The sequence below is a fragment of the Lepidochelys kempii genome, chromosome 18 (assembly GCF_965140265.1).
Source record: "Lepidochelys kempii isolate rLepKem1 chromosome 18, rLepKem1.hap2, whole genome shotgun sequence".
Lineage (NCBI taxonomy): Eukaryota > Metazoa > Chordata > Testudines > Cheloniidae > Lepidochelys > Lepidochelys kempii.
The window spans coordinates 17,431,811-17,451,824 of NC_133273.1; the positions used below are offsets into that span (position 1 = coordinate 17,431,811).

The 20,014-nt window shown below is 48.9% G+C and overlaps 3 protein-coding genes across 3 annotated transcripts in view; 2 read left to right on the plus strand and 1 right to left on the minus strand.

Annotated features, from left to right (window-relative positions):
• DVL1 (dishevelled segment polarity protein 1) overlaps positions 1–20,014 on the minus strand; it is a 210,930-nt gene that overhangs the window by 4,023 nt on the left and 186,893 nt on the right. The gene's annotated exons all lie outside the window — the stretch shown is intronic.
• CPTP (ceramide-1-phosphate transfer protein) lies at positions 24–4,639 on the plus strand. The gene is given in 3 exon segments (XM_073317093.1): positions 24–128; positions 130–422; positions 1,942–4,639. Coding segments are annotated over 3 exon segments (885 nt in total). The 5' UTR covers positions 24–50; the 3' UTR covers positions 2,456–4,639.
• Positions 10,641–19,561, plus strand: TAS1R3 (taste 1 receptor member 3). Its single transcript, XM_073316644.1, has 6 exons — positions 10,641–10,819; positions 12,959–13,259; positions 14,746–15,525; positions 17,061–17,264; positions 17,567–17,687; positions 18,651–19,561. The coding sequence occupies exons 1-6, from the start codon at positions 10,641–10,643 to the stop codon at positions 19,559–19,561; spliced, it is 2,496 nt and encodes an 831-aa protein (XP_073172745.1).

Here is a 20,014-nt window from a genome sequence, read left to right on the forward strand (position 1 = left end):
CCGCCCTCTGCCTTGGAGGGGTGGTCCCTGCCCTATCACGTGACGCAGGCATGGCCTCTCACCACGTCCGCAGCGAGCGCCAGCCAATGGCCAGCGGCTATCAGCCTCCGCAACCCCCCCCGCCCAATAAGCCGACTTGCGATGGGCCAGGGACATGCGCTGCCCGGAGAGGAAGACGGTGAATGGCTGGAGCGGGAGCCTCGGGCGTCGATTGGCTGCGGCGGGAAGGGGCGGGGCAGCAGTCGGGAAGGCGGAAGCAACTGGCTGAGGGGAGCCGGGGGGAGTCTCTGGCGGTTCAACATGGCGGAGGGGGCGGAGACGTTCTCCCTGAGGGAAGTGCTGGTGGCGTTCACAGCCTGCGTCAGCGAGCAGCGGGAAGTCCGCGTGGACCCGTACCTGGCGGGCTGGAAAGGCCTGGTCCGGTAAGGCTGGGGCGGCGGGGGGCTCCCGGGCTGCGACTGGCCTCAGCCGGCCCGAGACCCGCCCCCGGGCCGGGGGGGGTCAGCGGCCGCCCGCGAGGCCCCGCCCCGGTTTTTAATTGACGGGGGTGCTCGGCCGCCGAGTTGGCCGGCAGCGGCTGGCGGGGGCGCCATCTTGCAGCCCGCACTGCCCCGCCCGTCGCGGTCACGCCCCGCCCGGACGCGCGGCCGGAGTCGTGGGCGTGGCCGCCCAGCCCGGCGCCCCCCCCCCCCCCCCCCCCCCCGTGGCGGGCCTGGAGCCTCCGCCACAGCGCTGGGGGGGGGGGGGGGGGCGGAGCAAAGCTTCCAAGCGCTTCAGCGTCACAGCGCGGGGCCAGCCGGAGCCACGGGGAGGCTGCAGGAGGCCCCTGAGAAAGAAGCGGGACGTGAACCGGGCCGCGGACAAAGGGCTGAGCACTGAGGAAGGGTGATGGGGCACCGTAAAGGCGGGGTCAGGTAACTAGCGGCGGGCGCCCAGGCCCCTGGGGCGGGGCGGGGCGGGGCGGGGGTGCCCTCGCGCGCCATCCGCCTGGAAGAAGAGTTCATGGTAACGCCGAAGCTTGTGTCCGTCCCCAACACCCGTTGCTCCAAGGAAAGATAGTCCCTCAGCCGCCTTGTGTCTCTGATCTCACCCTCCTACACGCTTTACAGGAGTTTAAGGCCCAGCACCTGCCTCAGCCCCGCCCCTTGTGCTCTACCTCGAGGTGAAGCATAATTAGACATGACGCAATTCAATTTTGAATTTTAAATCATAGATAAATATGCTTCAAACTAGTAAAGTTTATCCATTTAAATTTTTTCAGTTGCACAAAATTATGGGGGGTGGGGAGATCAGACAGTTCAATGATTATAGACATTGAGATTCAAAAAGCTGAAACTTTATAACTTGAATTGTCAACATCGTATATCAAAACACACAACGTCACTAACCTTACATCAAACTAAGTTCTTAAGCAACTTTTTTTTTTGCTTTGCCTATATGTAAACTTTGACGGTCGCTGAAAATATTTTTCATCAGTTTATGTGTGTACAGTGAAGTCAATGTTTATCAATAAACGTGTACCAATAAAAACCTAATCCTTCCAAGCTTAAACACTGAAACGCTGCCTCTTGATCGTCCCTGAAAAGGTAGCTGACTTGTCCTAGGCACAAAGTGGCTGTTAGTAAATTACATTCTATATAGTTAACCAGTTTTGCTTTACATTACCAACACTTGACTCTGCTACTGTCTTGTTTGTAAGCCTGTTCCAATTATTTACAACATTACCTGTAATAAAAATGACTACCACCTTATTCTTCCATGTATTCCATCTTAGATTTAAGTTCAATCTATGTTCACCAGTTCTGGTCTGTCCAATAATTTCCGATATAAATTAAGACTGATCTAACTCTTAACCACTTAAGTAAGGTCACCATTTCAGCATCATTTCTCAAGCTCCCTTACTCTGTTACATAACACAATTGATTTTTGTTTTGAATGTAGGTTTCTGAACTGCCTGGGCACAATTTTCTCCTTCATTTCTAAAGATGCAGTGACCAAAATAGAAATAATAGAGAATTACCGTAATAGTGACCAGCGAGAAAAGTACTTGACCGTTCAATCCATGGTGGAGTATGAGTTGGCTAATGGCCTGGTTGATCTCCAAAAGCGATCTGACTCAGGCTGCAGAACCTTGTTGCGCCTCCACCGAGCCCTTCACTGGCTGCAGATGTTCTTGGAAGGACTGAGGACTGGCAAGGACAACTCCAAAACCTCTGTGATCTGCTCAGAAACATACAATGCTTCCTTGGCTAACTATCATCCCTGGATTATTCGCAAGGCTGCTGGGGTGGCTTTTTGTGCCTTACCCACTCGAAATACATTCCTTGAAACCATGAATGTGGGCACAGCTGAAGAGGCTGTGGCTATGCTGGGGGATGCTTTGCCCTATATCTGTGAAGTCTATAAAATCACAGAGGAGCTCTATGCCCAGCACAAACTGCTTGACCTCCCCTAGTGTAGGGGATGTTTGATTAGAATATCTCACTATTGTAATTGCTGAAAGAGTTCACTGTATTGGGGGGGGGGCACTCATGTAAATAAGTGGTTATTTGCACTAAAGACTGGATTCTCTTCCTCCCTCTCCCCCTACCCTGCCATCTCCAATAGGTCTCTAGTAGAGCCCATAAATAATTAGATTGATACTCTTTGGCCTTTTAAAAGAGAGCTGACTTAATTCTTGGCTCCCCTTTTATTAGAAGAAATTTGGAATAAAAACATTCCAAAGCCCATGTTAGCTTGTTTAAACTTAAAGGATTTCTCTCTCCTCTGCACTGAATTCCTTTTTCAAAACTTTATCAGGTCTTTATTTGTAAAAGCCAAACAAAGCCCCCACCCACAAGTGATCACTTAATCTTTGTAGCTCCAATGCCTTTAAACAAAAGTAGTGAGGAATCTCCCTTTGTCCCACTCATGGGATAATGCTAAAATTCAGCTAAACTAGGGTCGGAACCTCTCACTGTGGTATTATAGGGCCTGTGTACAGATGACACTCATTGCCATTCAACCACTTGTTCTCTGTTTAGGTTAACAAGGTGATGTGTGTTACAGGGCCTGGAATTTTGGTTTTGCTGCACTGCAATGCAGGACCCTTGAAATTATGCTGCTTTCTTACAACAGAGTGAGCAATTGATTGCAGACCATCTTCATGGCAGCTGGTCATCACTTGCACTGGATAACACTTCCTGCCCAGTCTTCTCCCACTCATCCTCACAAAAACTAAATGGTGTGGAGGTGTGGTATAAGGATATGTTCCCCCTCCCCCATTTTTGTGTGGTGCTGTTGAGACAGGAAGACGCTTTGTTATTTTCTCCCTCTTCCCCCACCCTCCCCCAAGTTTTGCTGCTTGGCATCGTGCCTTTTGGGGGTGGGAAATAATCTTGAGTGCAGACTGCACAGTACTGAATCACAGAATAATTCAGAGCTTTATGGAAGTTGAGGCTACAGGTACAGAAACTACCCACAGAGTAGACTTTAGGAAATAAAGGGAATGCTGAAAGCCTAGAGAAATGAAGTCCTGCTGGCTGGGTGGGGTAATTATGATTTGTGCTATACATAAAATCAGTGTTTGCTGAAGCTTAATGCCTTCCAGTCCAAATCAATCATAAGCTTTAAAAGGAGGGTAAATCTTCATGCAAGTGGTAAGTGTAAAATTGTTTTAGCAAGAATTCCTATATATGTTGTATATATAATAGGTATATACATAGGAAGAGGGATGCAAGCTAGTTATAAAATAATGAATTGTACTTGGAGATATTTTCAAAATTTATCTTTCACAACAGTGCATGGATATTTCAGAAAGAGCCCTAATATTACTGCTGTAAAACTATTTTAAGACAACATTCACACCTCTCACACTGTGGCCCTTTACATTTTATTAACATTAATAAAGTGATCTAGCTAATTGGAGGCATCAATAAGGCCACAGTGCTGAAATTGAGTATTACCTCATGGGTTTGGACCTAGCTAGCCACACTACTCTCCCTTAAATTACATTAATAACTTGCCTCCAAAGAGTGGCGTTGTACAGGAATGCCTGCCTTTCTCAGGTCTTTGAAGGCATGTGATCTTGGGTCTCGTACATTCAGGGCATATTGAACCCAATAATGAGTGGTTGCTTAATTAGTCATTTGGCTAGTGATCAGAAATGAGACCAAATAAATTTAACAGCAGATTCTAAACTCTCAGCTGCAGCATGCACCTTTAGATCCTGCAGATCAAAATCTGTGCATAGAGTATTTCTTAGCTTGAGGATCAGGAAAGGAGGGTTTTCCCCCATCTGATCCAAGGATAGATGTTTACCCACAGTGATTAAAAGGTATTTATGCCTCTAGTTTAGCTCTGTGAAATGTGCCATTTTCCTTCCATGTTAAGATACTAATTTAGAAAAGCCCCTTTTAAGTTTACTGTAACTTTAAAAATGCTGTTTACACACAATGCCATGGGGTAGCTCCCCCACATATTAAGACAGTTCAGGTAACTCAGTGTTCCAATGTCTAATAAATACTTGCTGGTTTTTGTTTTATTTTAGCTAAATGAGTTTTCTTTCTGGTCAGATGTTCTTGATATTTCATCTAAAATGTCATGTTGCATATTTTGCGTATGATCAATTTCATAAAATATTTTAAAGTATCTCGCACTACATATGGTGTGAAAAAGCTGCATGTATCGTAAGTAACATTTGCGTAATGCCTTTGTTCCAAGGGTTTAATATAAAGAGGGAAACGTGAAAACTGTTTATCTGTTCTCCACCAGTATGTCCAAGCTAAATACTATTCTTATATGATCAAAGCTGTAATACTTGATTTGCAATTTCCAACAAGTGGTTTTTCAATTAAAAAGTCACTTATCAGTGGAAAACCTGAGTTTGCTTTGTTTCTACTAATCTGTTGGTCCTGTTTTTTTTTTTTTTCAAATGGGGGTTATATATATGATGGCTAGATTCCACAGGGTGGTACATACACTCAAAATCTGCACCTTTTTACCAGCACCCTGCAATCCGTGTGGCATCTTTAGCAAATTCCTATGCATATGCATTGTTTAGTGATGCTTCTCCAAATTCTGAGGTTCCTCTTCTCTCCCTGCTCTGGCCAAGTTCAAAATCCTAGCCTCTATCCCTTACTGCTCATTAAGACCGGGGTCCTACAAACTGCTCTGGGGGGTTGTAAGCTGCTTTGCACAGAAGGCCTCTGCATGGTATAAGGGCCCAGCCATGCAGAGCAGCTGGCAGGATTGGGGCCCAAATTACATTTGGGTTTAGAGAGTCCGTTTTAAGCAGAAAGTGTCGTGGGACATGTAGGCCTACAGCTGCAGGGACTGAAAGTAGGTTTTGAGGAAGGGTCCCCAATGAACTTATCTGTGCACCAGAGGGCGCTCGTTCATTGAGTGACGGAACAGGTACAATCTCTTTGCCTCTGTACACATATTAATCTTGCACCATTTGGCTCTAAATTTCCTTTTATCTTAGAATGAATGTGTACTTAGTTTAGTCTTATGAAACTACTGAACATACTTTAAAAATGAATCACTTTCCACTCTGCTCATTAATTGTATTTCCATTGCATATGGGGGCTGGTCATGATTAGGGATTCTATTGTGCTAGACTCTATACAGACAGAACAAAAAGATGGTCCCTGCTCTGAAGAATTTATAATCTAAGTAAGCCAGTAATATTAAAAGGAGAAGAAAATATATTTCTGGAGCAATGAGTTGACTTTGCACTCATATAAGGATTTCAGATCATTCTCTGCTGGCCTGTTCCATATGTTCATGTCCTTAGATATATTCCTACACTTACATTCTGACCCTTTACTGAAGATTAGGGAATGATGCATAGAAAGCTTACCAAGAGATCTACAGTCATGTCAGTTAAACAGTAAAACACAGCCCACTGTACTCAGGAAACTCACAGCCGTGTCAACCTTCATAGGGATCATACAGCAAGCTAAACACTAAATTTAAATGCACAAGTATCACTCCTCTAATTGACTTATTGAAAGACATATTCTAACGTCTAGTAGCAGAAAACGGTGCTTTTCTCATTGGTGCTTTGAGACTAGGTGCATGATGGAGTATCAATGCATGCAGAGCCAGTAAGAAGTGCACCAGTGAGCTCAAGTGTTAAAACCAATAGTTCTCCAGTTTAGATCTTCTGTCCTCCCCAGGATAAGCCTCGGTGCCTAAATGACTGTATTCTGGAATAGAGATCCACGAAGAGTTGCACTAAGGATAACATAAATAGTAACCCCATATGCAAGAAATCACAATTTTGCCAAATGACTTAAAAATAGCTGCACAACTTACCTGTCCTGGAGTATAGACTAGCTCTCTGCTCCAGACAAGTTCCAGTGAAGATTCTGAAGGAGACTCAAATCTGTGCCATCGGATGACCTAAAATTAAAAAGTTTTCGGATCCCTGCTGTCTGGGCCACTGAGCACATAATTCCACAGCTCATTTAAAAATAAGTTCCACACCATTCTTTCATTGCAGGTCACCTTTACATAGTTAGAGGGTTCCTGTCCCAGTGTGATTTGAAAACCAGCAGGAGATGCAACATGTGGTGCGTTAGCTAGAAAATTAGTCACTGTGCCTGTGGATGAAAAGGCTCAAATAAGAATCAGGAGTTTGGAGAATGAATTTAGTACCGTGGGATGAACTTGAAAGGTTATGGAGGAATAATAAGTCCCAAAGAGAATGAAGAGCTGAGGCAGGGAAAGTGCATCTGTCATGGGCGAGAAGCACACTGTGTCCCCAGAGAACACAGAGTTTAATGGCAGCATTTAATGTTTTACTCCACATTCTAGCAATAACTATTCTATATTTCTCTGCCACTATTTCACCACTCCCACGTCAAAGCCAAGCTGTATTGTCAAGGGGAATGCTAGAGAAGTTATTCAGAATGCCTAATAATGTCTGCCCTTATTTTTGATGTGTTCTCAACATATTGCTTGTTCCTCTTCCTTATGACTAGACGTGATGACAGGGACCCTCAACATTCTTACGGTATCGCACCAGGTCCTGGGATGGAAAAGGGGAAGACCCACTGCTTTAGCAGTTTTCCTGGGACCAACATAATGTAGACTGAAGAGGGTGACAGGGTGTGTTTTTTAATCCAGCCAGTGATTTTCTCTAAAACTGGTTTGAGAGTAAATACCCAGCCAAACCTGTCACCATGCTACAGGCTGTTTGAAAAGAGGAGTGACATTTCAATGGACCCAAGAAGGTGAGCTAAGCCTCTGAACTTTTGCATGTCTGTCTACAATGAACCTTTTGAGGTTTGGCCATCTGTTCTGTTACACTAGAATGGCTTAGGGGTTTGAGCAGGGGATGGGAAGCTAGGACACCTGGGTTTTATTCCTAATTCTGCTGACCTACTGTCTGTCAGACTGACCTACTGTCTGACCTTGGGAAAGTTATTTCACCTGAATCTCTAGAACAGAGCTTTAAATCACAGATTGCAACACCTATGGCAACCTTTTTTATGGCCATCCCTTTTCTCCCCCTCGCCCCAAGGTGCACAAAGAGCTTAGGGTATCCAAAAAGCCCTTTCAGTTATCTAAGGAGCCTGATCCTGCAGCTTGCTCTGGGCCCTTGAACCCCACTGACTTTGCAGGGATACATCCTACACCAAAAATAGGTCTTTCCATTGATTTCAATGTGCTCTGCACCAGACCCTCAGCACTTAGCTATAAACTCCCCTCCAGACTTCACTCTTGCAGGAGTAACATGGGGTCCACCCAGCAACACTCTCACTCGTGTAGGATCAGGTTCTCCACACGTCCCTCTTCACCCAGGGCCTATAGGCACGATCGCTGCCCTTGCGTCGGAACAAACCCTTGGCAACACTAGTACATCACGCAGCTACTGAAACAGTCAGTCTACGTGGGATCTTCAGATTCACATAATCTCTCTGCTCAAACCATAATGCCAACGTGTTTCCGTACATACGCCATCAGATACGCCTACGTACCAACTGCTTTTCCTTTCTTTGCAAGCAAAACAGTGGCCCTCGCCTTCTCTGCTTTGAGGCTAAGATCACGCATAATGGCAGCTGATGGGTCCTATCTCGGGAATCTGCCTTGTCCTTGATGATCTAATAGTCCTTGCCAGCTCTAACTGCTCTTATTCCATTGCACCTCCCACAGTGCATGAGCATCTTCAGGTAGAAACATCAGGTGCTTTGAAACAGACAGTGCCCATACAGCACGAACCCCTCAGGAGTCCCCTGCTCACACCGGAATGGAGCCACGACAGCAAATGAAAAACAAGACATTCTCGCAGCCTGATGGCCAAGATGTTTGAGGGAGCGGAGATAAAAATGCAGCGCAGAAAAATAGTCCAATGTACACACAACCCTCTTCTCCAGAATCAACGTGGAAGTGGGCCCTGAGCTTGCTCCCATCTGCAGGGGATGCTTGTGCAGTTACTCATTCAGAATGGATTTGAACAAGATCAGGCTATTGGAGTGGATGGAACCATATCCTGGGCTTGAAAAATTCACCTTGCCAAAGAGGCCTATAAGAATGATGAAGGGGGGAGAGCCACCAGCAAGTTCAGGTACCCCGCCCCCAGCATCAGCTACGCTACACTCCTCCACCACCACCACTCCCAGCTGCTGGGTGCATAACCAGCATGCAATCCCTGGACACCACGTGAGGGCTCCTCTGGCTGGTTGGAGTCTGACAATTCTGAAGCCTCAACCTCCTCTGGGCTTCTCCAAGGAAAGAGGAACTCTATCCTTCCTTTTCCCCACCCAAGCTTCCGCCCTGTTGTTCCCCCACGCCTCTAAAAGCCTCCCAACTCTTGCATGTTTGGGGTCTCTCCTACCCTCCCTCTTCCCTAGCCTGTTGGCTGCTAGGAAGGTCTTTCTGAAAGATTATGCCCTGCAGAAATTGACGGCTAAGCTCACCCACACACCAGGGAGACAGTTTGTCAATCACCAGAAATTAGCAATGTTGTTTTTTCTATTCCCTGGCTATACCAATTGGATGGGCCTAAACACAGTCCAATCTATCACAGGCAACACAATGTACATTGATAAGGCCTTCCCTGCTCAGCCCTCTTTGGAATTGAAAAGTGCTCTCCGTTGGGTAATCACCAAGCACTGCAAATTGCATGAGAGTGGTTTTGGAAACAGCCTTCTCTGATGGACTAGAATGGTTTTATAAATAGGTAAACTGAAGTACAGAGAAGGAGAAAGTGACTTTTCCCAGAGCATATGTTAAGTCAGTGGCAATGCCACGGACAGGACCCAGAAGTCCTGATTCCTAGTCCCGTCACTAGCTGCAGGCCCCATTCCATCCTCCAATAAATAAAAGCCGTTTCCCCACATTTACAGGTATTTGGAAAGTGTCCAGTTCCTGTAATCTCCCCACTCTAGCATTGACAGAATCCAAAGCGACACTGTCTACTGTAAATACACTTGGAGTAGGGAAATCCCACAAATGAGCTGTTCAGAGAACCATGTGTGGCTAATTTTGCTTGCCCGTTAGACACAAAGCAGGTCCATCAGACACAGTGCAGTGATGAGTACTGTACATTGCGTACCCTGGTGCCATAGGACCACACAGGGGCAAATACAAAACAAGACTAAAATAGATTATTTGAATCAAGGTTTGCTGCTTGCCGATTTAAATCATGATTAAAATCAGTGATTTAAATCAATCAATCTACCCTGAAAGGAGCCTAATCTCAATGGGTGTGTGCTCAGCACTTTCTGAAATGTAGGGCCCTCTAAGATCTCTCACATAAGAACAGCCATACTGGATCAGACCAAAGGTCCATCTAGCCCAGCATCCTGTCTTGCGACAGTGGCCAATGCCAGGTGCCCCAGAGGGAATGAACAGAACAGGTCATCATCAAGTGATCCAAATCATCAAGTGATCTCTCAAGCTGAGCACTCAGTATCATTTGTCACTTTGAAAAATCTTGGCCTGCTCGTATAAGACCATCACCGTGGTATCGGGCTATGTTACCCAAACAGAAAGTACAGCAGGCACTGTTTGGGGAAAGCAAACATTTACTCTACTAAAAGGCCAGATCCTGAAAAGTGCAGAGCACTTGCACCACCAAGCTTCAATCAGGCCAGTGTATAAAGCACTGCATCCGCACAGAGGCGCTCTGGGTAAGATGATCTGCAGTCATCAAGAGCCATTGTTGATACAACACACAAATCCAGGTGTCTGGGAAATTTGCAAACAGGAGACAGTTTCTGCAAATTTCACGCTGTGAAAGAGGTCATGTAAAGCAACTTTAGTCAAATTGGATCATCTCCATGGCATGGGACGTGATCCTGCAAGCCTCCCTCAAGCAAATACAGACTCTTCCTACTGAAGTCAATGAGACTCCAGGCCTGAATACGTGCCACTCACTGAGTGAAGGGAGCCAGGATCAAGCCCCTGGTTTGCAGAAGAGCCCACGCAGAGGTCATTGCTGGATATTTGACTACCGAGGACCAAACACAGAGTTATTTATTTAATGAATTTTGCAAAACAAATTTGCCTGCGTCATTCTCACCTCTTTTAATTCTATTTGACAAGATTTTTTGGGACCTGCCACCGCAAGATTCTCTCTCTTTCCTCCCCTGCTCCCTGTGGCCTTTTTAAATTTCCTGAGAAGCATGAGCTCTGAGAAGAGCAAAGCCATGGCTAGAGCCCTGCTGCTGTACCTGAGTTTTGTCAGCTCCGCGGCCCACAGACGCACATGCATGTCTGCTCAGTTTAAAAAGCCGGGTGATTATATCCTGGGAGGCTTATTCCCTTTTGGAATGAATACCATGAACCTGAGCGAGCGACTGGAGCCCAGTGTCGTCGTGTGTGACAGGTAAGAAGGGGTCTGTCAAGGATATCATCCTAATTGGCATACAGTGACTTTGGTCACCCCCCGGGGGTAGGGGGTGGGAGAGGGAGAGGGGCTTTTATGTAGCAAACAATCTGATGTCTTAGTCACAGAGGACGACATTTGAGGCGAGTTCGGAAGAAAGAGAGCTAGGGCATTGCCACGGCGATGGCAGGTGCTGGAATGGGAAATCTTCGGCACTCTCCCGCTGATGTTATTCACTCCAGCATCAGATGCCACCACTCGCCTCCAAAGACACTTTGGTCAGCGATTTTAATGGTGCTGGCCCGTTTGGCTGTTCCCACGGAAAGGATTCTGCTGCATCTGCCATGATGGTTTCAATATGCTGTGGGTTTAGACCGGGCTGTAAGTGTGCATGGGACGCTGACAGAGCATGGTGGCTTCTTATCGCATTTGTAACCCGCTGGGAAGCTCACCAGGCCTACTGGGGGCAGATGCTTACAAACCAGGATAAGAAAGATCCCGGCTAGGTGATGAGCACCCTCCACTCTCACCAAATTCAACCAGAGCAGAGGATGCTCAGCACTTTGGATGATTGGGCCCTATGCACTTACACGTTCCAATCCCTGCTCAGCAAAGCATTTAAGCACCTAGACTTTAAGGCCAGAAGGGACCATCATGATCATTGCGTCTGACCTCTGCACGTTGCAGGTGACGATACCTCACCCGCCCACTGCCGTAATAGACCCCCAACCTCTGGCTGAGTTACCGACGTCTTCAAATCAGGGTTTGAAGATGTCAAGTTACAAAGAATTCACCATTTACACTACTTTAAACCTGCAGGTGGCCTGTGTCCCACGCTGCAGAGGAAGGTGAAAAACCACCAGGGTCTCTGCCAATCTGACCTGGGGAAAAATTCCTTCCCGACCCCAAATATGGCGCTCAGTTAGACCCTGAGCATGTGGGCAGGACCCACCAAGCAGACACTTTAAGTGCAGGCATTCAAATCAATGGGAGTTAAGAACGTGCTTATGTGCTTTGCTGAGTTAGAGCCTACATGAAGAAGGGCATCACTGAGAAGTGAGGAAATTCTTCCTCGGCCAGTACCTGCTGTGTTAAAGCCTCAGAACACAGAGGCAATCCAGACTTTTGTGAAACGGGTGAAATTTTAATAAGGGACACTTAAATTTGGAGAAGATTCCACAAGCCCACATGCAGAGATACGAGCTGACTTGGGTGCAGTTCATTGCTTCAGGCTTTGAGGTGAAATCTGGTGTTCTGGATTACTTTTTGCTTTGAGTCAACTCCCAGGAAAAGCCAGCCTCAGAGGAAGCAAGCCTCACACAGATCAAACATGGGGGGGGGGGCGCACCAGGGGCCCATACACCAACTCCAGAGAGCAATCAGCCCCATCTCCCAGCATACAGTCCTACAATAGTCATTACTCTGTAGCTGAATGCTGTAGGCAGGGCTCAGCTCCAGCTAGAGAATTTATTCATCTTGCACACTAGCTTTTACCTGTGTATTTGCGATTGATATTTCTTTGTCAGATTCCCAAATTAGTCACATTTACAGGGACGATATAGGCTGCCAACAAGCCCAGACCACAATGGCAATATGTATACACACCTCCATTTGCAGGGAGTGGAAAAGAGACCCTTGTGTCCCATCCACTGTAAAGGACAGAACTGAAGTCAACAGCACACTCCACACACAATGGTCTAGTGGCTAACACATAGGGAGTCAAGGGCACTGGGTTCAAATCCCATCTCTGCCACAGACTTCGTGTGTGACACAGGATGAATCACTTCCCCGCTCTGTACTTCAGTTTCCTCACCTGTGAAATACAGAGAATATATTTACCTACCACCCAATGGGGTTTCAAAGCTGAATTCACTAGTGCTTGGAGATCTTCAGGCAGAAGGTACAAAATCTTACAAAGGTCCTGGTTACAGTCAAGCTCTGCTGATAGTTAAGTCATCTCCTGTATAATCCGGATTTGCTAGAGGCAGGCTCAGCTATACCGGTCTGCACATCTGTGCTAATGCACGGCTGCCGAGAGCTCAAAGAGCATAGAATAAATTCATCCCTAGTGCAATGGCACTGATCAGTCTGGCTTCATGCAGTTCTAGGTCACTGCTTTGCTGTTTCCCCTACCTGCAGGTTATATGCTTCTGGCCTGATCTGGGCTCTAGGGATGAAGTTTGCCATCGATAAAATCAACAACTCCACTTCCCTCCTCCCGGGAATAAAACTGGGCTATGAAATCTACGACACCTGCTTAGAGCCTGTGGTGGTCATACAGCCCAGCTTGTTATTCCTGACCAGGGAGGGCAGCACTGGCATCGGAGTCCTGTGCAGCTACACCGACTACCAGACCCGAGTAACAGCTGTGATTGGGCCTTATGTGTCAGACCTTGCTCTGATTACAGCCAAGCTCTTCGGCTTCTTTCTCATCCCGCAGGTAAGTCTTTGGAGAATCACGGCTTTTGCATTATAGGGGTTTGGCCCGGAGAGGGTGAGAGGCTAGTGGTTAGAGTGCTAGCCTGGGCCTGGGGAGACCTGGTTCAATTCCCTGATCCACCACAGACATGGTGAGTTACTTCGTCTCTCTGTCCCTCAGTCCCCTGTCTGTAAAATGGGGCTACCTCTCAGGGGCGTGTGGATAAATGCACTCATGACTGTGGGGCTCAGACACTGCGCTGATAGAGGGCTATCGAAGTAAGACAGAGGGGTTGTGTGTTTCCTGATCACACGCGGGCTCCCTGGCTGGTGCCAGCAGACCGCTCTGGAGAGTGAAGCCGCTTTGCTGTACAAGTTGCTGCTGTTGATTCAATAGGTCTAAACGCTGCTCCGTGGGTACAGTTTGGGCCTCCGTCTGGGAGGTACTGAGCACTCTAGAGTCCTATCAGTGGAATCAAGGGGGCTTGGCCCCAGGCCCTCTGCCTACAGAGGGAAGCTCAGTTTCTTGATACTAGATCCCCTTTGAACAGGCGGCAGGGTGAAAATGCAGAGCGAGGAAATGACCAGCAGTGGGCGTTTACATACTGGGGAAAGTCAGGTTTCAGAGTAACAGCCGTGTTAGTCTGTATTCGCAAAAAGAAAAGGAGGACTTGTGGCACCTTAGAGACTAACCAATTTATTAGAGCATAAGCTTATGCTCTAATAAATTGGTTAGTCTCTAAGGTGCCACAAGTCCTCCTTTTCTTTTTGGGGAAAGTCACTGATTTTCATCCTCATGTCTGCAGTCTCCCCAGTCAGTCAGTCAGTCAGTCAGTCAGTCAACTTCCTTCTTATGCCTTTACCCTGAACCCGTCTTTTAGGCACCCCGCGCTATCAGATGTAATGGGACTGGGTGACAGGCTGGAATCGGTGGTTCTGGCTCCCAGTGGTTCTCTCCAGGACCAGCTTTAGTCTCACAGGATACATCTATGCTGGAGAGGTAATTTCCGGCGTGGGCGGACGTACGCACACTCGCTCTGTACGAGCTAGAGAACCATGAACAGCAGCGCAGTTATGGCTGCGCAGGCAGGAGGATGGTCTGGCCTCCCCCAGCACAATCCCATCCGACATCCTAGGTTATGTATTCAGGGTGGACAGCCCGGCCCACAACCTGCGCTTCCATGTCCACACTGCTGGTTTTAGCATGGTAGATCAATCAGAGCTAGCGCAGGTATGTCTGCCCAAGATGGAAATTATACCTCCAGTCCAGACAAGATGTTGGAGGGAATATCTTTGACTGGGCCAACTTCTGTTGCTGAGAGTCTCAAGCTGAGCTCGGGGTGGCTTGAAAGCTTCTCTCTCACCAACAGAACCTGGTCCAATCAAAGATATGACCTCCCCCACCTTCTCTCTCTAATATCCTGGGACAGACACGGCTACAACTATACTGCATACCTCCAGTCCAGTGCAGACGTATCCAGACACACTGGTCTCTCCCCCATTTCCAGGTTAGCTACGGAGCCAGCAGTGAGAAACTCAGCCAAGAGGAGTATTACCCGTCCTTTTTCCGGACTGTTCCCAGTGATAAGAGCCAGTCGAAAGCCCTGGTGCAGCTAATCAACAAGTTTGAATGGAACTGGATTGTGGCCATTGGGAGCGAAAACGAATACGGCCGTGAAGGCCTAGGCACCTTCTCCAACTTGGCCACAGCCCAGGGCATCTGCATAGCCTATGAGGCATTGATTCCTGCTGACCCATCAGCCCCACAAGATCACCAGAAACTGGAGAAAATAATCAAGTACATCAATGAGACCCAGGTGAATGTAATTGTCCTCTTCTCCGTGGACAAGCCAGTGCAGGCCCTGCTGGAACTGTGGATCAGTCATGGCTTCAGCCAGAAGGTGTGGATTGCCACTGAAGCCTGGGTGATGTCTGACATAGTCACCTCCATCCCTAACATCCAGACCATCGGGACAGTCATCGGCTTTACCATCAAGGGAGGCATTGTACCTGGCTTTCAAGACTACGTCACTGACCTCTTCGCATCCGTCCAGCAGGAGAGCTTCTGCCAGGCTTCCTGGGAGTACAGCCGCGACGCCGACTCTACGGTGCTTGGCCCGCAGTGCAGGCAGTGCGACAACGTCTCCCTGCCCGACATCTCTCACTTGCTGGAGAACCAGCAGACCTACGCGGTGTACGTCGCGGTGTACAGCGTGGCCCACGCGCTGCACCAGGCGCTGGGGTGCACGGCGGAAGGGTGCCCCAAAGCGACTGTCAAGTCCTGGCAGGTGAGCGAGGGCCAGAGTCTCAGCAGCAGCTTTTCCACTCCGACCCATCTGTCACGCTGCCGGCTTTCTCCCATCGGTCCTTTTCCAAATACTAAGATTAATCCCCCTTGCCGTCTCCCGACATGAGCCCGTGACCTGAGCCACACTGACCAACTCCTTTAACTCAGGCATAGGATCTGCCATAACGGCTCATCGTGCCATTGGCCCATCAGGTCCAGTTTCCTGCCTCTGGCAATGGCCAAAATGTGGTCCAGTGGCCTCTGAGTCAGGAGACCTGGATTCTATTCCTGACTCTGCCACAGACCTTCTGGGTGACTTCCAGGCAAGTTACTTGCCCTTGGTGTGCCCCCGTTTCCGCAGCTGTAAAACCGGGAAAGCAGTACTTTGAGATCTACAAAGGAACAGCGTATTTATTAACACGACCCCACACTGCAGTAAAGGGCCGTTAAACGTGCAGCAGGTCCCCAAGTCAGTTCCACACCAAGGATAATGCTAGATCAATGCTTTATAAAAAGGGGAGATTCCTTCCTGAGCCCAGCAGTTACCAGCTGATGTCCAGAAGCCTGAGAGCTGATGGCTGCTACCTTAGCCTGCCCAGGTGACAATGATTTCAATCAGAAAATGAGACATTCATACCCAGCCCACTGCCACACTCAAAGCAGGTCTGTCTCCCTGCAATGTAAACCCAGGGTTAGTAGAACTTGAGCCAGCAGACCCTGGGTTTGGTAACCCAGGGCTTGAGAGGGCTGTCTACCCTCATTTGTAACCCCAGCTAGGAATCACTGTATATGGGCTCCAGCACCAGCACCATATTATGCAACCCTGGGGCCAACCAGCTATACCCTAGATTTCCTAGCGCCCTCCCAAAACGTGGCCCACACTAGCCCTTTGTTCGTGGAGCAGCGTGGGAAAAGGTCACTGTCCACCAAACTTGACCATCCAGAGAACAAAGAAAGGTCGGCCCATGGGATTGTGGGATACTTTTGGCGGCCTTCCAGGGCATGAGTCAAATGGGTCTGTGTCTACATTGCAAAGCAATAGGGCTTGAACCCTGGGTCCTGGCTCCATCCTCGTGGAGCCCTGGGTCCTTGGATCGGAGTCCTGGGTTAGTGTGAGTGTGTAGTGGGAAGGGGGGTTAGCCTTGAGCCTGAGTTTGACACCTGGGCTAATACTGCCATGTAGACACACCCCATACACTGTAGTCATGGGGTGTGGTTGTAGCTGAAGCCGACATACCCAAGTTAGCCTTAATTGATTTAACTTGGGTCCCACAGCAGCAAGCTTCAGCATGGGTTGTACACAAACCCACCGCAGACCCTGGGCAATTACTTGTGGGGATAGCCTGGGCTGAAGCGCTTGTTGCCACAGCTTTACTGAGCTCGCTAGACGAAAGCTAGCTCTGCTACATCGGGTTGGGCCGCAATCACACCCAGCGATTGCAATCCAGACGTACCCAATATCGGCGAGTGCTTGGCAAAGTCTCTCAGCCTCCCGCCGCCCACTGCCAATCGTGCCTTCTCCCCTTTTCTCTGCAGCTGCTGGACATCATGAAAACGCTTCGGTTCACCCTTGATAACCAGTCATTCCAGATGAACCAGTTCCATAGCACAAACCAGGGCTACGACGTCATGTTTTGGAGCTGGCAGAAAAACAGCCTCCAGTATATATCCGTCGGAGACTACCGGGGGTCCTTAAGCATCGACACATCCCAGATTCGTTTTCACACCCTGGATAACACGGTAAAGGGTGAGGGCAGAGGTGCTGCTAAATCACAACACAGTAACAAAGCTGCACCTACCTACCCACCCAGCTTGCTTGCTGTGGCCACTCAGGACTTTATGGCTACAGCAGTTCCTCCTGCTCCCAAACAGACCCCAGCTGTGTGAGCTAAAGGAGAGTCCTCCTTAGCAGTATAGAGACTCAGACACAGAGCTCTGGTCCTACCCAATACGGGGCATTGGTGCCCATACTCAGCCCGTGTGGTTCAGTACCGTCAAATTGCTGCTGCTGCTGAATGTCTGTGGCTTTGTTCATCTTCCAGAAGCCTGTATCCACGTGTTTTCAGCGGTGTGAACCAGGGCAGATTAAGAGAGTGAAGGGATTCCACCTCTGCTGTTATGACTGTATCGACTGTGAAGAAAACACCTACCAGGGCACCAGAGGTGAGGCTTGGGAAAAGCAACTGTCCGAATAACCCATATCCCAGCTGACTTTAGGGTCACACAACTTCCTCTAAGGAAAATTGGTGTCCAATTCTATGCTGTTCCTCTGAGAGGCCTGGTGTACAAGATGCAGACCATGGGGAGGAGGGACAAAGGTGAGTTGAAGCCATCTTTGCCTGGCCTGATCCTGGGCCAGTGCTGCTCCCACCATAAGTTTGGAGCAACCCTGGGGCTGCTCTATTTACAGCCTCCAAAGGGCCGAGTCACAGCTCCACATTTCTGTAGTGGCATGGGCTGCAGACATGTGCTCCTGCCCTTGGCCTGCTCCTAGCGTACCCCCTACACTTGTGAATAGGCCAGGGTTGGTTATGCCAGCCCCATGGTGGGGGAATTTCCCCCCAGTACCTTGTGACACCTTTGCAGCCCCTGTACACAGCTCGAGTGGCATGGGGTGGGTGAGCAGCTTTCACTCGCCTATTGGTCTGCCCCTGCTACTGGCCAGTGCAGGATTGTTCCCTATGATATATTCTCCAGTGCTTTGTCCAGCATCCTTCTGAAGGGCTCAGGTGACAGCCAACGCAGGGCCAAAGCAGCGGGAGCGAGCCTATGTGACATGACGGGATTTTATTTTTAGTTTTGTGAGAAGGTGAAAATGATCATTGTGGCACAACTGACGGGTCTTTTGGAAGCAGGGGCGCCTGCCTGATGGGGGGAGTAGAAGCGGAAAATACCCAGGGCTTGTTTGGGGGCGGACAAGGGAGGAGATTGACTAGTCACAGGCTCTGGGGACCCTGAAGATGCTTGCATATTTCCGGCGACTGTAGGAACTGCATCGGCTGCTCCGTTCACCCGTGCCGGTGACCCGTCATCACGAGCTGCCTGCAGCAGGGTCATTGCAGCCCAGAGAGATGGCGTGCAAAGCCGTGCCCAGCCTCACGTCCCCTCCTCATTGCTTGTTTTCAGAGGATTTGTTTTGCACTGAGTGCCCAGAGCACCAGTGGTCACCTATTCGAAGCACCAAGTGTTACGACCGCAGCGAGAGGTACCTCTTCTGGGACGAGCCGCTCGTCATCGGCTTGCTGGTCCTCATGCTCTTCGCCACGGTGCTGACCTGCCTGTCAGCAGTGCTCTTCCTTAAGAACCTCAACACGCCCCTGGTGCAGGCGTCCGGGGGCACCAGGAGCATCTTTGCCCTGCTCTGCCTCTTGCTGACGTGCCTCAGCTTCTGCCTGCATATAGGGAAGCCCAGCGTTGTCAGCTGTATGGTCCAGCAGCCCTTCTACGCCCTGGGCCTCAGCGCTTGCTTCTCCACCTTCTTAGTCAAGTCACTGGAGATCGTCTTGCTGACGGAGTTCACAAGCTGTCCCAAAAGCTCCCTGCTCTGGGTGACCCAGAAGAGGGCTTGGCTCGTTGTCGCCATTGCCTGCCTGGTTGAGAGCATGCTCTGTTTTTGGTACATCTACTCGGTTCCAGCCATCCCGGCGAGCAATTACAAGCTGCTGCACTCCCAGGTTCTGATCGGTTGTAGGGTTCAGTCCTGGTTCGCCTTCATTATGATCCACGGCTACACCGGCAGCCTGGCATTCATCTGTTTCCTCTGCACTTTCATGGTGCAGACCCCTGCCAAGAGGTACAACATGGCCCGGGGGATAACATTTAGCATGCTGTCCTACTTTGTTACTTGGATCGCTTTCGTTGCCACCTATAGCACGGTGCAGCCCACGCAGCAGCCTGCTGCGCAGATCTGCAGCGGGCTGCTGTGTGCGCTGGGGCTCCTGGCCTCCTACTACCTCCCAAAATGTTACATCCTTTTGTTTAAGCCCGAATGGAACACGGTGGCTTATTTCCAGTTACACCAAGGAGGGGCCTCATGAGAAGGACTCCCGCTAACCAGACCTGTTCTGGCTGCTGTGAAATAGAAGTTGGGAGGGCTTTAAATGTTAGCGAGGATGGTTTGGTTTGTAATGACACCATGAGCTGCAGTCGAAAGACACAATTACTGTATAAAAATACACACACAGCCCTACCTGGTAGACTGAAGACTAGAACCTTTCCAGCTCAAAAAAAAAATATCACAGGGTTCTGATGCTTGAACTAAAGGACTATGCCCCAGGTGACAATAATAGTAGGTCCCATATCCTCTTGGGCCAACAATAAGCACAGCATTGCTCAGTCAGTCACCTCCATAAAGCCAGCAACATTACAGGTTCCATTTAGCAAGCATCCTAAGGTTCGGATGCTTCTCTGCAGCATCTGTTCCTGTTGGATCGGCACATCTGAGCTGGGAACCTCACCAGACCCAGCTCCCTCAAAAGATTTCCAGGATT

Bases quoted from the DNA above. Each gene is read 5' to 3' on its own strand.
- TAS1R3 (XM_073316644.1), top strand. From the start codon at position 10,641: ATGGCTAGAGCCCTGCTGCTGTACCTGAGTTTTGTCAGCTCCGCGGCC. The intron at 13,260-14,745 runs GTAAGTCTTTGG...CCCCATTTCCAG, and splicing joins GCTTCTTTCTCATCCCGCAG to GTTAGCTACGGAGCCAGCAG. The intron at 17,265-17,566 runs GTAAAGGGTGAG...TTCATCTTCCAG, and splicing joins TTCACACCCTGGATAACACG to AAGCCTGTATCCACGTGTTT.